The 14,160-nt window shown below is 32.3% G+C and overlaps 1 protein-coding gene across 9 annotated transcripts in view; it reads right to left on the bottom strand.

The window, feature by feature from the left end:
- The window catches only part of LOC117117958 (leucine zipper putative tumor suppressor 2-like), a 58,457-nt gene that overhangs the window by 24,792 nt on the left and 19,505 nt on the right, over positions 1–14,160 (bottom strand). For 5 of the 9 annotated variants that reach the window (XM_033262452.1, XM_033262455.1, XM_033262458.1 and 2 more), the window contains exon 2: positions 4,279–4,592. In XM_033262452.1, coding sequence (XP_033118343.1) covers positions 4,279–4,545 — 267 coding nt within the window. In that variant the 5' untranslated portion in view covers positions 4,546–4,592. Of the gene's footprint in view, positions 1–1,437; positions 1,775–4,278; positions 4,593–5,411; positions 5,538–6,006; positions 6,318–11,090; positions 11,343–14,160 lie in introns of those variants that run through there. The other 4 variants (XM_033262451.1, XM_033262453.1, XM_033262454.1 and 1 more) reach the window with 4 other exon arrangements.

Genomic DNA, 14,160 nt, shown 5'->3' with positions numbered 1-14,160 from the left:
TTGTGGTGTGGTTGTCTTTGAAACAATGCAGTTTGAGTCACACAACTCATAACCATAGTAACAGCAAAAAACAAAGTTGATGACTGTAATCAAGATTATGCTGAAGATTAACCTAACCACATAACTAAAAACAGACTTTTAAGGAAAATCAGGAGGTAAATTTACTAAATCTAATTCCATTAAATGTTTATCGGAGTATAAGAAACGCAATTAAGGTAACAGATATATCGTCTCTGTAAACCCAGAAAAAAACCCCAAAAAACAATTAGATATATTACATCAATATTCAGATTGTAATTAAGTTTTGGCTTTTAATTTAAAATTGTAATGAGAATAAAAATGCAACGTCGCCAGTTTTGAATGGACGTGCATGAAATTTTGTACACATACACCAGAGGGGATTTCATCATCCTTTTTTTAAGTTGGACCCCAGGGTTGCCCTTACACCTATAACACAAAACAAGGGTGTCAGCAAAGGACTGTCCATTATTGCTATTACCACTAATAAGGTACTTTGCATGGTTGGCGCGGTTGGTTAAGGATGTGTTCTAAGAAACAACGGTCATGCATTTGAATCGCGTCTTGTTATTCATTTTTTTTCCTAATTTTAAAATTTTGTACAAATGAACATTCTAAATATTCTATCTTATTAGTCCTTCCAAAAACATAATATAATAATTTACGCCTGTACTGCATTTATGCGTGGTGGAATGCATGGACCAGTAAATGGTCGCTCTTGTTCATTTAAAGTTAAACCTATTTTATCTTTTGAAATGAAAACAACTCTTGTGGATTTTCCTTAAATTTACAAGACAGTGAAATATTTAACCTGAGGAAAAATCGAGTTGTGAACCATTTTATCCCTCATCACATGCAGGATACAAGATGTGGAAATCCATTTCCGAAGCCTAATGAAGTCAAGCAAGTGTGTACTGCTTTGGGAAAAGGTTGTGTTTAGTTGAGGAGAATCAGACACCACGATGATTGTTATACTCGCAGTTTTGAAATTGAAAACTGAGGACTTTGCCTTTAGGCTACACCTTAACTAAACCGGCATCACCAAATATAGGCAAAATCCATTTTCATCTTCATCATCATCACTTAGCCGTACCAAAAGCAATATTAGGAGGAAGTGTTATGCGATTGAGTGTAATTACGGTATTCACACGATTCACCAATTAACAGCGATGGAATATTTATGTGTCTGATATTTTTATGACAGATTTCCAGAAGAGAAGAGTTCAAAGAATTTACTGCATCAAAACTAGACTAAAGCAGGATTTATGTGCATGCACTATGCTCTAAATGCAAGCATTACTTCAGTAAAATTAATAAAATTTAAAAAAAATAGAAGTATTATTACTACTAAAGATGGATCAAATAGTAAAATGTTCTTCTTATAGATGTATATAAGTACAGAATCTTCTGAACACTTACCTTTGTAAAAATGTTCAACCAGTAAAAAAAACTTTTCAGTAAAAATAGTAAATAAATATAGACAATGTAAGATGTCCAGAGGATTTGAAACTAGCTGGCTGAATGTGGAGTTTAGCCTACTCTGATGTCCACATGTAGCACAGACTGAAGCCGAAATGAGCCTGCTTGACCCACATCTAGCCTGCTGAGTGTGCACTCATCTAGCCTCATCAAACGATTTATGGCTTGTTTGGAATGGACTCTCAACTTCACAGTATCCCATTATCCAGGCTCCCCTAAAAAAAAAATCTAAAATGCAAACCAGCTGAAGCAGAACAAACATAGACCAATCACAAATCTTCCTAAAACTCAATATTTGTTAACAAGTTTGTATTGTACTTCTTATCTTGGAGTTTGTTGAGTGATTTCCCTGCACACTAATCTGCTCAAATGAGTTCTGAATAAACAAATTATAAATGCCTTTTTGTTAAATCAAGAATCTATTTAGGATGCCTGTTGAGTTGTGCTACAGATCCAATAATTCTACATTGTTTGTCCCATCTTCCTTAAAAAGTTTCCCAAGCATAACTTTATCTAACTACAAACAAAATACTGTAATAACTTTCAACTGGAGAGTACACCACTGTATCACAACACTGTATCACAACACTTTCAAGCCAAGACAATAAAGTTAAAACCAAGATTTGCTATGGAACACAAACCACAGATATCCTGTGTCCATGCCCAAAGGTCATTCACCTCAATATCTTCTACAATAGCCACCATTATGTAAAGTTAATGGGTTAAGACATTATATGCAAAGTTAATTGTTTAAGACATTGGTGCACAAGTTCAGGCCTACAATTTCAAATCAGTCAAACCGATACTTTCTTTATACATTGTTTAGGCAAACTTTATAATTTGGAAAGAAATTGAAAGTAGGCGGAACAAAAATTAAAAATATTTTCTTGTGTATGTGTCGTTATGCAAGAAGGTTGTCTTAAACGATCTTGTAATGATAGCTTATATAATATATAAGTTTTTTTTTTTTATCTAGTTGAACTTGCAATGTGCAATAACTTAGTAAGGGGATAAGGGGATTGGCAGTTCCAGAGGTGTATTTCACCTGTAAGCCTTTCTCTTCATTAGCAATGTTTTTTTTTTTATGATGTTTTATGAAGTGTTTTTGAATTGCCAAGGGAGTTTGAATAAATAAATAAAAATATAAATATATTTATCAAATAGACACACTCATGTTTAGGCTTCTAGTCACCACCTCCTGCCACTGGTTTAAGAAACAAGGTAGAAAAAGACTTGCCTTTCTATTTTGAAAAAAAAAATGTTTTTACACTGTCCTATCTCAAGTTTATGAAACACAAACCAAGATTTTTCTAGGTCATCACATAACTTGGTGGTCTTACAGGGTGAGTAGCAGAAGTTTAAGGAGGCCTACTATACTAACAGTTAACCCATTGATGAGTTTACTTGCAAGGTGTAGAAAGCATCTACCACCAGTGTAAATTAACCACAGGGGGACACTTGCTAATTATATTTTATAGGTTGTCAAGGACTTCATTCTTCTATTCCATCAATCAAAGATACTGATGGTCCAGAACAAAGTGAAATGGATTTATCCACACGGCCTGAGATAAGCAAATGTATCTATTAAGAAAATATTTGGTAATTATTTTATCATTGCATGCAGCCTAGCAATTATTTAAGCCACACATGTTATTAATTATCATTATATCAGTTTATTTGCTTTGATATGAATAGGCCTATGTCAGTTGTTTTTAACATGTTCCTTTTATAAATTGTTTTCTTAAAAAAATTCTTAGATTTATTTATTATTTATACTGTATTCAACTGTCTTTTACAAATTGTGAAGATTACAGTACATGATACACAGGCCGGAACCTAATTTGTCAATGAAATTTAAATTGGTGTGATCATGGCCAATAGGAATAAGATTAATTTATTCCTCCATGGTGTGATTTCTGCAATACAATGGATTGATTTAGATTTAACTATTAAGTTATTAATCAGATGAGACAAATAATCAGATACATACATTGGTATAACTTTTTGACATTGAACACTAAATAAAAGTTAAAACGATGAGTGTATGAAAATCTGACTTATATTTATTTATATCTTTTTGACATTGGTTAGGGAATTAATGGAAACCTGTATTGTGTTGAAATGACAAAGGCCTGACTGGTACAACAATTACTCGTCATTAACCTTATTCTGAATTTGTTAAATGCTTTGTTAGTGATTTGTTAATTAGCAAGGCCATTTCCAGTATCTTTGTATCACCTATTTCTATTCAATAATCATTTCAGCCAAAAAAAAATCTTTTTCAGAACAATAAATTGATTACCTTTATAATTACTAAATTTAGCTTTTTATATTGAATACTGATTTTTCCTTTATTAATTTTACCTTTGAATCTATTTGAATTGTAAGTTGAATTGTGTTTCTTAATCTTTTATATATATTGAATTTCCTCCTTTAATCTATTGCAGTGTATAAACAAAGATTTTCTTATATATTTATTTAATATATTGGACCAATAAAGATTGAATTGAAATTATGATAACAGAGTCCATTATTATCAAATACAGGTCTCCCTCCAATTAAAGACTACCTCCAATTAATGATCATTTTTCTATGGTCCCAAATTAATAAATGTCTTTTATTTATATTATTCTAATTAGAGACCAAAGCTGCTAAAGACCATTGAAACCTAAAGTGGCCTTTGATTGAAGAGAGACCTATAGTTTGTAATTTCTTGAATTTTTTAATCATACTACTTTACAATTTAATCAATGATATGAATGTTCCTTTAAAAAATCTCACCTTTTCTAATTTTCCGCTGAAAGGCGTAATTTTCGGTGGTCCTACTTGAATATCCACTTCTTCGTATACGTGGTTCTGTTGTCCTGAGGTTCCGGTAGAATGTGAGCTTAGTATTGAATCACCTCTGTCGATCAGACTAGTTACACTGCCCATTGTGGGCGATTCGATTACTTGAGGTGGTGTGATATTGAAGTCTATGTTTTTCGGTATCGCGGTGAAGCTGTCTATAGGGTGAGCCTTGGTGATCCCGGAGCTGCAGACCGCCATTTTGGTTGTTGATCACAGGACGCCAGTACATCACAAACTAAGACAATCTGCAGGATAACAATAGAAACACATGGTATTATATCTATGCTACCATACCTGCAAATTATTGTTGGAATGAAATTTAAAAAATAAAGGAACTACAGAAGATAAGAGAAAGGATGTGAGATTTTTCAGTGGGTATAACAATGGTAATAATAAAAGGAAATACGCTAGACTACAAGTTTAATTGACTCCCAGGAAAAAATTAAATTCATGGATAACATAAAATAGTGTTGTCTGAGAAACAAAAAACTATAAATGAATTTTCCCCAAAAACTTTCAGAAAATCTTTTTGTTATTCAAATTGTTATAAACATAAAAAAAATACTCAATAACAATTTAATTTACATGATCATTAAAACAAAATCTTTATGCCATTTTCTTAATTTACAGTATGTATTTTATAATTATTGATTTTCCTAGAACTATGTATGATTTATTAATTACTACATCATTTATCATGCCATAGCATCCATCTGAAAAATACCTAGAAGAATGAATCCTTTCATTGACAATATCAACAATAGTATATAAAACTTTGATTCCTATGTTACAATGTCAAACAATATCCCTGATACTGATAATAGTTTACAACACCACTATTAATGGACATTTTTTACCCAAGTGTTAAAACAAACAGACCATGGAGACAACTTATGACTATCAACTTATTGTTTAAATCTTCTTTTACGAAAGCACTAGACTTAATCAAACGTTCCGATAAAAAAATATTAGTTTTGGTTATGCATGAATTGGTTCAACGCTGGTTATTTAATAGTAATAGGAAGGACAAACGCTCCGTCAATTTAGAATCACTTAGCACCTACTGTGTCGGATGACCACAGAACTATGTTATTAGAAGGCACCCATTGATTTGGTGGCTTGTTAGATGTAAACATAGGTATCAGCTGCCTGGGAAATCACGTACCAACTACAGACTGGAGGCAGTTTTGGAGTCCTCGGGTGCTCTAATCTACTAGAAAAATGTTTTTTATATGCCTTGTAAAAAAAAAAATGTTACTAGTACTTTGGCCTAACCAATTGTGCCATGCTGCTCATACGAACAATACAACAATGCATTTTTACAATCAACCACAAATTGGAAAGAACACAATAAGATGATTAAAAGCTACTTACAACAATGGCCATTACATTTATACAAATAATTTAGTTTAAAATGTCAACAATAACTTATAGTCATAGAATATTGCACGCTACATGAGAGCCAGTCAATTATAGAAAATTAAAAAAGGGTTAAGCAGGTTATGAGAAATTTTACTAAAAATACATCCTGAAAAGTCTACATAAAAATACCAAATGGTTATAACAATACATAGGTAGGTTATACCACAGAGGTATAAAAATAATGTTTATTTTTACACCTCCATGATTAAACACGTTTGAAGCCAAAAGGTATATTACCTTCTATACTACCTTGTTTACTCCACAAAAGATTCAACCGAGCAATATCCGAACTGTGAATACAAATCTTATTTTCGACCAATTCGGAAATCTGATGACAAATTGGCGTCAACAAAAGCGAAAGAGGATTCGAATGTCAAAACTTGTATCAAATGAAACGACACACTGGCATTATTCTTCCAAACCAGATGATACACGCAAAGAAACTGACTTCTTGTTCCCCTCTGACCTTTCTCAGTTACTCATTAGAATAGAACTCGAATTAACAAACTGTTAGGTTCACCATGGTTATGATTATGGTAAAGAACACCATTAAAATTACATCTGAAAGGGTGTGTTTAGACATGGTTTAGATAAGTAGTTAAACTACTTCCTTATCCTAAGGCAGGAATAAGTGGAATCACAAATAGATCCTGGAAGATCTGTGGTTGACGATATACTATGAGAAACAACCAATAATATTTGTTGTATTATGATTATGCTAAAATATGATACATATATTTTGATTGGTCATCCAATCAAATCTGGAATTATGAAATTCTGTATTCTAGTTCACACTAGAAACAAGATACTTTATTATCACATTGCAATGTCATGATATACTGTACAGATCAATTTTTTCCCCCTGAAGCAAATAAATAAAAAAAATATATAGGCCTACTATAAATCTGGTTCATACTACTATTAATAACTATTGTAATATGATCTTAAATAATGAAATATAATATAGATATAATAAATTAGAGTAGGCCTATAATAAGATTTTAAAAAATAAATAAAATGATAGCTGTCGTAGGGAGAAATGTCATTTTATAGTTTTTAGCATATTGTTCAGAACATGATCCGAACCAAGATATTTGCAAAGAGCTACAAATCAAGAATATGATTTTTAAAGTTCATGATAAATAGTTTACATGTTATTTAGGTAATCTTGTAGATATAGATATTGATTATAAAAATTAATGTCTACAATGATGATATTATCTTAATATCAACACTGCTCCAGATCCTTTTGACCCAACCAATGTATTTTCAGAATAGAAATCTCCAAAAGATAAATTTTGCTATGCTCTTCTTAAAAGTTTTTGCATGAATTAAATGTTCAGATAGAAAACACTTTCTCCATGGTCAAATAGAAAATCTCCAGGTATCTAGCAATCTTAACTGGAGGCCAGTCCTCTCCACTGGAGACCACAATAGATAATCATGAAGATAAGTATATTCTATTATCACCCCATGTTCTAATACAATGCTTATTGTATATGGATGGAGATTTATATTAGATAAATGTTACAAAATATAACCTGTTGTCTCAGATTATATAACTATACAAAGTGTACTGAATGGAAATCAATAACGCCTGTTGTATAATAATAGATTCCCCTCTGTGTGTACCTTGTTCTTCAGAGACGTTGACGGTCATGGCTTTCCATAGGCACTGATCTTCAACTATACTTAATCAATTACTGTACATTAATGCTAAAATCAATAATCAATGTTTAATGATTAAAAAGAGCTACAACCTTTAAGTAACCTGTGGGAATGAATATAGTACACAGAGCCTAGAGCCGCAATAGAAAACAATTTTTTTAAAACGGAAATTAACAAATTTACAAGGATCTTTAAGTATTCTATGTAAAATTATCATGAATAGAACATCAATAATAATTTCTAACTAGCAAGAGTAACGGTATATGTTTCAACCTTCACCAGCAGTTATAAAAATTTAATTTATTAGGCCTATATACCATTTTTATGGAAAAATAAATCAAAATGAATCTGGAATACCTATAGCCAGATTATGAGTTTTTAAAGATACTTATTATGATGTGATGATATAGGCCTAATAATTAGTTAAGGGCTAACCTTCATCATTATTCTTTTATGCCTATTTAAAATGTAAACATCCTTAAGTAGTCTTTCTTGTGATTTGCTATGATGCAATCTCATCAGCATTAAGAATTTGTTTAATATATTTTTGTGTGTATTTTCTTGTAAAGATGTTTACAAATCAATGGACCTAATTTCTTCCTTCAATGTCCTTTAGTTACTTGTAGATACATTCACATGAAATGTGATTCCAATACTATAAACACGAAGTAAAATGAATAGGAAACACCGGCATACAAGAGTCACTGAACCGCAGGTTCAAAGCACAGTCATCAGTATGAAGTGGGGCTAGTCATAGCTGATTACTGCCATGTGTCGTTCGTGGAGTTCAAATGCGCCGATGATTTATACTAACTTCAAGTTTTAGAAACCAAAAGTGGACCGAGGTGGTGAGGAAAAGATTTTATATCATCCAATTTAGAAGCTTACTTAACAGAACATGTTCTTATCATTTGGACAACTGGTCCCAGGAGGATGATGTGAACCTTGTGAAGTATGTCCCGTTCTCATCCTTATCAAAATGTTTAAACAATAAAAATCAAACAAGTATTTCTTTGTTTTATTTAACCAATTAAATCCAAAATGATATCCTTACACAAATATATAATTCTTCAATTACGGTAGGTCAAACAATTATTCATAACTCCCACATCATTTTTGGACCATAACTTTTTTAGCTTTCATGTAAAAAAAAAAATCACAAAATACCCACTCAAAAGGAATTAGGGAATGACACCCCAGGCAAAACCAGTGGTGTTGATTACAGTACACCATTCAGGCTAAACTGTTTGATAGTGGGGACCTGACAAAGGCCGGGTGTGGTCCAGGGTGATGCTTTGAAAAACTAGGCAATTACGGACCACTTTAATCTGTTCTGCAAGTTTAAAAGTTTTAGAGATTTCAGACAAAAAAGAGGGAAGAAACATTTGCCTTTTCTACTATCCAAAAAGGTTGTGAATGATGAAGGAGTTAAAGGGGGTTATGAGAGAATGATTTAAATTTCGATAGGATTTTAATAATTTATTTACTTTGTATTAAATATTTAATAAAAGAGGCCACCAAAACAAAATGCATATGAGAATTTATAAATATTTTAAAAATACTTTCTCTTGAATTAAGAGTTTTTAAAAATCCTTAATAAAAAGTACAATTATGTTTAATCCATTTAATTGGATTGTTGCCAGGAAAATTAATACTTTTTTTTCAATGAAAACTCTTGAGCAAAGAATAACAACATGCTGTTGTTTTGTAAATCATAGCTTCTCCTGCTGGGCCTTGACATAGATCTTATGTGACACTTCACTAGTTGAGTCACTAAATCAATAAATAACAAGTTTGCAAGGTCTTTGTTTACAATAATGTCCAACATGCACTATTATTTTAATGAATAAACAATTATTCAAGGATATAAAATATAAGAACTACCCCTGTGGAATCCTTCCAAATCTAGCAAGAAAAGTCAATATTCTTTAATAAATCATTTTATTGCAGTGGCAGATCCGAAATTTAAAATAAAGGGGGCACAGGGAGAGACTTTGACAGATGGCGGTTATATAATACCTCAGTCTCATCATGGTTGGGCTAGGGTAAGAAAATTTATGATTATGGCACCTCCAGGTGGCCGGAAATGTACTCTTCGACTTAAAATTTGAAAATATTTTTTTATTTTTTCTCCAATTTTAGAAAATTTAGGGGGACCCGATATTGCTGGGTCCCTTTTCCCTTGAATCTGCCACTGTATTGTCATGAGAATGATATTCTTCTTGCAATAACCACTGGTCCTGATCCTTTGCTAAAATTATATTGACCCTTAAAACCAGGAAAAAATTGGGATACAGTTGAACAACTAGTTTTTCTAAAGACACAAACACGGTATTTGAAAAACTAACTCGGGTACCGTTTTAAGAGATACAGATTTTTGAATGTTTAAAAACTGTTGGAAAAGGTGGAAAAAATGGTAGTTTACATCCCTTCTCCCCATTTTTTTAAATATTAATATATTTAATTAACTGATCCCTCGATTTTCGTCAAACAGAATGTTTGTGTCTTTAGAAACATCAGTTGTACAAAATATAAAAAAAAACATGTTTCCTCTGGAGTATGGATTTAAGTGAGAGATTTTGTTTCGTTTCTTATGTTGCTAATCCATGTTGTTTTAGGATTTCTTTGTGGTCTGTTAATTCTTCTGATAAATTCATCTGGAGCTCTTACCTACATTTCTTCTTGCTAAATTCTATAGAAAAATATTATAATACCATTCTATGGAGTAGTAGTTCAAAATGAGGCTGATACACTGATACTGAGTTTCATTCAAGTGAACTTCCACTCAACTACCAACTAACACTCAGCTCCAACAACTTTTCCAAAATAAATTGTAGTGCCTAATGCACATAGCCTACCTTTAAAAGAAGAAAAAATGTCAGTTTTCAAAACAAAAGAATTACCGGTACATCCTAATTCTGGAGAAAAGCTGTTCAATACGAGATATTATCCTTCGGTTTGTATAAACAGTATTGTATTACGCGCACCGGGTTGCAATCGATAATGAACTGCAAGACCCTACAGCAAACAAACTGGTTATACACGAGTAAAACAATGTATTGTTAGAGCATTGTAGTAGCAAAACAGGAAGGTAAAAGAATAACGGAGATGAATAATTGATTAATACCACAGTATAATCAGGTTAATATACATTAATCAGCTAGCACTTTTGTAGCAAAACGAAATTATGATAAATTATTAAAAAGAACTTCAACATAATGATGAAGATGATAAAAAACCGAGGATAACATCATGTCTGCGGTTGAAGCTTTAGGTTGAATTAAAATTTCCCTATGGGAGAACAGTTTTGGGTACATTAATCCACGCTATAACTAAACTTGCCAAATTTTTTTTCTTAAACAATAAATTATTTCTAGAAGACAAAGAGAAGGTCAACACAAATACATAATAATTTTTTCATTTGCTGAAATTAATTTTCCTATACAATGGTTCTTTCAGCAAATTCAAATGTTGAGGCCATCTCCATATTTTATGGAAAAAACCAAATAGAAATAATAAAAATCTAAAAATCTAAATGTACTTGTAATTTTCAATATATTTTGAGAACAATTTTATTACAAAGAAGAATGAAGTCTTGCATAGCAAGAAAACCAAAAAGAAACTAATGTATAGTAGAATCCATCAGCTCTTACCTTTTCCATGGATGAAATCATAATCATAACTACCAATAAATTCAAAACTTCTTATTACGAAAGGTGACCTCAGTTTTAAATTTTGCCCTGAAAACCTACACTAAAAATGTCTTTCAATAATCTCTTTCAATATATAATTCCTTGGGGCATTTAACAGGTTGAGTACAACTAAACAATGTTCGCTCTTAGAACAGAATGGTGTGTATTCTGAAAGTTAACACATTAAATTCCTAGTATCCCACCATCAGCTCCCACATTGGAGCACACTTTCACAGCAGTAAACGTAACTCCACCTCAACCCAATTAAGCACAAGTACTAGATTAGATTACAACTAAAATGCATTGATGATAAGCTAGCCCACACAGTAGAGGGCCTGGCACTGCGCTGATCATCACAAGCCCTCGGGCTCAGAAACTTACTAATAACTATGATAAAAATAATGCCTACTGTACCCTAGGTGAATTATCAATAAGGCACTGTGCATTTCTTGTTGATAAAGATCATAGCCACGACAGCTGTACTTTTGGAACAGTCGATTAAAAGTATATTCAGGGTCATAATATTTCTCATTGACAGAAATAGAAAATGGTGATTACTACTTTTGCTCACTGCTACTAAATAACTCCTGTAAGGGATACAAAACATGCACTGGTAAAGAGTAAAAATGTATGAATCTTTATAAAGAAAAATTGTATTTTTTATTATTTTTTAAATTTTGATTTGAATTCTGTCATTTTTCCAAATTTGGAATTCAAAATTGCAGATGGGCCCTAGGAACCTGAAGCGGCCATAATACAGCACTAGTACCAATATGTCACGTCTCTTGCCTAACCACTCTCATACGAGGATTAATTGAGAAGCCAATTAAAGTCCGACATTGGTCAGATTTGAACAAAGCTCTTCAGTATAAGAAGCAAGAACATTACCTCTCAACCAAACTATCAAAATGACAACAATCATTTTAAGTTTGTATTTCCAGGTGGTGGGCGGAGATATTGAAATCTTTATCACTGCATTCTTCAACTACTATTCAATCATTGCATAATCTATCTAACTGGTAATAAACAATAAATGCTGTCAGTCATTTGCTGAAAATAGCTTGCCATAGGCTAGGCAGGTAATCCAGGATTCTAAACAGACCTGAAGGGCTCTTAAAAGCCTGTTTACTGTCCCAATAATAAACATACTGCCCAGTGAAGTAATGATTTGGTTATTAAACTGTTTATTCAAAGCCCTCAACAGATATCTCAACATCCTGTACCAATGCAATATAATAATCAAAAACTTTACAAAAGCAGCTTAAAAAATAGATCTATAAATAATGAGTTCCACTTCAAATGATGCATCAAGTATTGTTGAAATGGGACCTCTAGGGCCTACTTGTTTGACATAATAATGACAAGTAGCAACTTTCCATAGAAGGTATGGGAAGTGTGTTTAATACAGAGTTCCGAAGTCCCCAGGATTTGCCCTGGATTCTCCAAGAGTTTCCAGGAAACTCGATATATTCTCTAGGAATTTCAATTTCTCCTGGATTTCTCCAGAATTTAAACAAATTTTCACAACTACGGCTTAGTCTAAGCTTAATTTTCCCATTTCTATGCAGATAATAAGGCAGGCATAAGATTCTGGGCGGCAATAACATAATATTACCATATTAAGAGTGACCCAAACCTGCCAAAGCCTCTCTGTTGTTATATTATGGCGATAAGTTTGTACATGTGTGTACTAACATGACAGATACTCAAGGAATATGACTTCCACGACTTGGAACCCCTGTATCAAGTTATTTGATGTACAAAACAATAACTTTCTGACTGACCAGAAAGACAACTTCTGAGGAAAAGAGGCTGAAAATAACAAATTTGACAGATACTAATTACAATTTTTGAAAATGGAAAGATTGTGCTGCAATCAATAATTTTGTGTAAAAGAAAAGGGGATTGGATAACGGATGAACTCATCAGAGTCAACGGTCAACCATGCTTGAGTTTAGGTTCAGTTTTATATGGCTTCATTTTATTTTTTCTCACTAACACAATATCAAACTCAAAGAGCTCAATCAAACAAAGAAACTCTTTGCATGATGCGCTATATAAATCCAACTATTACTACTACTACTATTATTTTTATTATTATTATTATTATACAATATGGTACTCTTTAAGCATTCGTGAAAAGTTGTATTAATTGTGTATGGCGTTTTACTTTTATCAAAGTCTTATTCTCTGGAGTACCATTATACTAACAACACATTGCAGTAAGTCACACATTACTTATAAAATGGACTTTTTACAAAATTAAATCACTGTGAAGTGAAACATTACGGAAACTAAATTTTCTCCAGCGAGACAACCAACCTTATTTATGATATTGAAGTTGATTGCTAACCAACAGAGATAATCCATCTCAGAGCTTGCACCAGTCTGTCTGACCACAACAATTTTAAACTGAAGAATTCATTAATATTACAACATATGGCAAATACATTCACACGCACACCTCAACGTCGTGCAAATATTTCCACTATAATTTCATGCTGTAATTAAATTCAACATCTTAAGAGTTGTCTTAGATTACCAAGCTTAATTAATAATTCGGTTTGGATCATTAGGTAATAAATTCAATTTGCGTTGTTTACTTTACTAGTGTGAAAGGAATATAATTAGATTTGTTAGTTGTGTTATCCAGTGATAGCATGATGTATCATAAAATGAATTATGGGACACAAAAGAATAAAGACCACAGACAGAAATAATATTATAGCTCAGTCGGCCGGCAGTGAATTAATAATAATGCCTATATAGTTCACCCTCCAATTCGAGACCACCAGGGCTAGGTCTCCAGATAGAGGGTTAGTGTAATAGAAGATTATTTGGTTCTTTGAAAAAGTGATCTTGAATTAGTGGGGTCTTGGAATTAGAGGTTGCAATGTACAGTATAAAAAAAACACCCCCTTAGTTCCTTAATTAGTGCTTCAAACCTCAAAATAAATGCAACATTAACATTTCAAATTACAAACAATGCCAGATCACCGTGGTTATATGGCATAGCATATTAATACAACGT

This window comes from Anneissia japonica, unplaced genomic scaffold, assembly GCF_011630105.1.
Source record: "Anneissia japonica isolate Jap-2015-1 unplaced genomic scaffold, ASM1163010v1 scaffold288016_len413324_cov198, whole genome shotgun sequence".
Lineage (NCBI taxonomy): Eukaryota > Metazoa > Echinodermata > Crinoidea > Comatulida > Comatulidae > Anneissia > Anneissia japonica.
Note: the sequence above shows the minus strand (reverse complement) of the source record. Positions and strands in the feature narration are given on the sequence as shown.